At 41.6% G+C, this 2,329-nt stretch overlaps 1 protein-coding gene across 1 annotated transcript; it reads right to left on the reverse strand.

Annotated features, from left to right (window-relative positions):
* Window positions 1-215: 215 nt before the first annotated feature.
* LOC114645161 (tigger transposable element-derived protein 1-like) lies at window positions 216-1,943 on the reverse strand. The gene has a single exon (XM_028793054.1). It carries the CDS (start codon window positions 1,941-1,943, stop codon window positions 216-218), a length of 1,728 nt encoding a protein of 575 aa, XP_028648887.1.
* Between the last annotated feature and the right edge of the window lie 386 nt (window positions 1,944-2,329).

Consider the following 2,329-nt stretch of genomic DNA (forward strand, 5'->3'; position numbering starts at 1 on the left):
CACGGCAGAGGAGGGAGGGTCACGGCAGAGGAGAGAGGGCATATGACAGATACGCTACGTATGGCAGAAAACAATAGCACTGGGTAACTTTAATACGTAAACACATTTTACTGTTTACTGTACATAACTTAATTTTACGAAACTAATTTACAAAACACTTTTTTTTTATTTTTATGTTTTTTTTTTTATGGACTTGTGAAGATGAAGGGGTGGAATTACTGCTTAGAGGGGGAATCCCCCTCCATGAGAACATCGGAGGATGTCCTCTGTCGCTTTGAGGTTGAAGAAAAAAACTTGTCCAGTGTCTGTTGCTTCTGCCTTTTTTGTAGCACTTTTCGATAATACGACATCACATTATCATTGAACATGTTCAGGCTCCTACTGCCTACCGCACTGTTTGGGAAAGATTTTTCTACAAACAATTGCAATTCCCCCCACTTAGCACACATTTCTTTAATCACTGAACTTGGGACTTCCTCCTTCCCTTCCTCTTCCCCCTCCGAAGACATATCCTCAGCCAAATTCTTTTCTTGCTCAGCCTGAAGGTGCTGCAACTCTTCAGTAGTGAGTTCATTACTGTGCTCCTCCACAAGTTCTTCAACATCGTTATTATCCACCTCCAACCCCATGTTTTGGCCCAGGGAAACAATTTCATCAACAATTTCTGGTTCGAATCCTTCAAAATCTCGCTCTGGAACACAGTTTGGCCAGAGTTTCCTCCATCCTGCATTCATAGTATGGTAGGTCACTTGGTTCCATGCATTATCAATAAGATGAACACAATTCAAAATGTTGAAATGATTCTTCCAAAATTCCTTCAGAGTTAAGTTGGTATCGTTCGTTATATCGAAGCACTTTCTGAATAAGGCTTTCGTGTACAATTTCTTGAAGTTTGAAATGATCTGTTGATCCATGGGCTGCAGCAAAGGGGTTGTGTTCGGTGGCAGATAACGAACTTGAATAAAGTCGAACTCTTCTTCTAAGTACTCGTCGATGTTTGGAGGATGTGCTGGAGCATTATCCAGCAGGAGAAGGCATTTGAGGGGAAGGTTGTTCTTCTCTAGGTATTCTTTCACAGCCGGGGCAAAAACTTCAGTCACCCACTCGACAAAAAATTGGCGGGTCACCCAGGCCTTAGAATTAGACCTCCACATAACAGGCAATTTCTGTTTTATTACATTATGCTTCTTAAATACTCTTGGATTGTCCGAATGGTAGACTAACAGCGGCTTCAGCTTAAAATCCCCACTGGCGTTACTGCACAATAGAAGAGTTAGCCTATCTTTCATAGGCTTGTGCCCTGACAATGCTTTCTCTTCCTTCGTTATGTACGTTTTATTCGGCATCTTCTTCCAAAACAGGCCTGTTTCATCCGCATTAAATACCTGTTGCGGGACGTAACTTTCTTCTTCTATGATTTTTTTGAATTCTAGGATGAACTTCTCGGCCCCTGCCTTGTCGGAACTAGCTGCTTCCCCATGCCTTATGACCCTGTGGATACCTGTTCTGTGCTTAAATTTTTCAAACCAGCCTCGACTGGCTTTGAAAACAAAATCACTCAAAGCACTTGTCTCTGGGGTTTTCTTCTTCAAATCTTCGTAGATTTGCAGCGCCTTCTCACTAATGAATGCCTCACTGATGCTAGCACCTTCTAACTGTTTTTCATTTATATACACAAGCAACAACTTTTCTACTTCGTCTATTATTTGAGGCCTTTGCTTTGTTATAATACTCACTCCTTTTGACACATTAGCTTCTTTAAGCTGCTCCTTTTTCTTTAAAATCGTCGAGATTGTCGACTTTGACTTGCCGTATTCTCTTGCGATATCCGACACACGCATGCCTCGTTCATACTTGGCAATAATTTCTTTTTTCAATTCAATTGTTGGCCGCTGCCTTATTACTGCACTGCTACCAGCTCTCTTAATCTTCTTTGGAGCCATGATTGAGGGCTATATTATTAAATAAAGCAACAAAATCACTAAATAAGAAGGATGCACACCGATAAAGATAATGAACGTCTGTTCGTAACCGTGTCTCGAGCGCAAAGGAAGATGGGAAGCTGGCTGCTGTCCGCTGGTCGCGTGTGCATGACGTAGCAATCTGTTCGCTATACGAAATTTTGTTCGCTATCGGAGGCAAATTTTTAGTGAAATTTTTGGTCGTTATCCGAATTGTTCGTTATCAAAGGCGTTCTCTAACCGAGGTTCTACTGTATATGCATTGGTCTGCATATTCTGATGACAATTCCTGCCACTATCGCCTCTGCAGAGCGCTCATTCAGCAAGCTGAAGCTGGTAAAAAAAATTTCTAAGATCCATTATGTCAC

The sequence above is a fragment of the Erpetoichthys calabaricus genome, chromosome 7, assembly GCF_900747795.2.
Source record: "Erpetoichthys calabaricus chromosome 7, fErpCal1.3, whole genome shotgun sequence".
NCBI lineage: Eukaryota > Metazoa > Chordata > Cladistia > Polypteriformes > Polypteridae > Erpetoichthys > Erpetoichthys calabaricus.

Bases quoted from the DNA above. Each gene is read 5' to 3' on its own strand.
- LOC114645161 (XM_028793054.1), bottom strand. From the start codon at position 1,943: ATGGCTCCAAAGAAGATTAAGAGAGCTGGTAGCAGTGCAGTAATAAGG.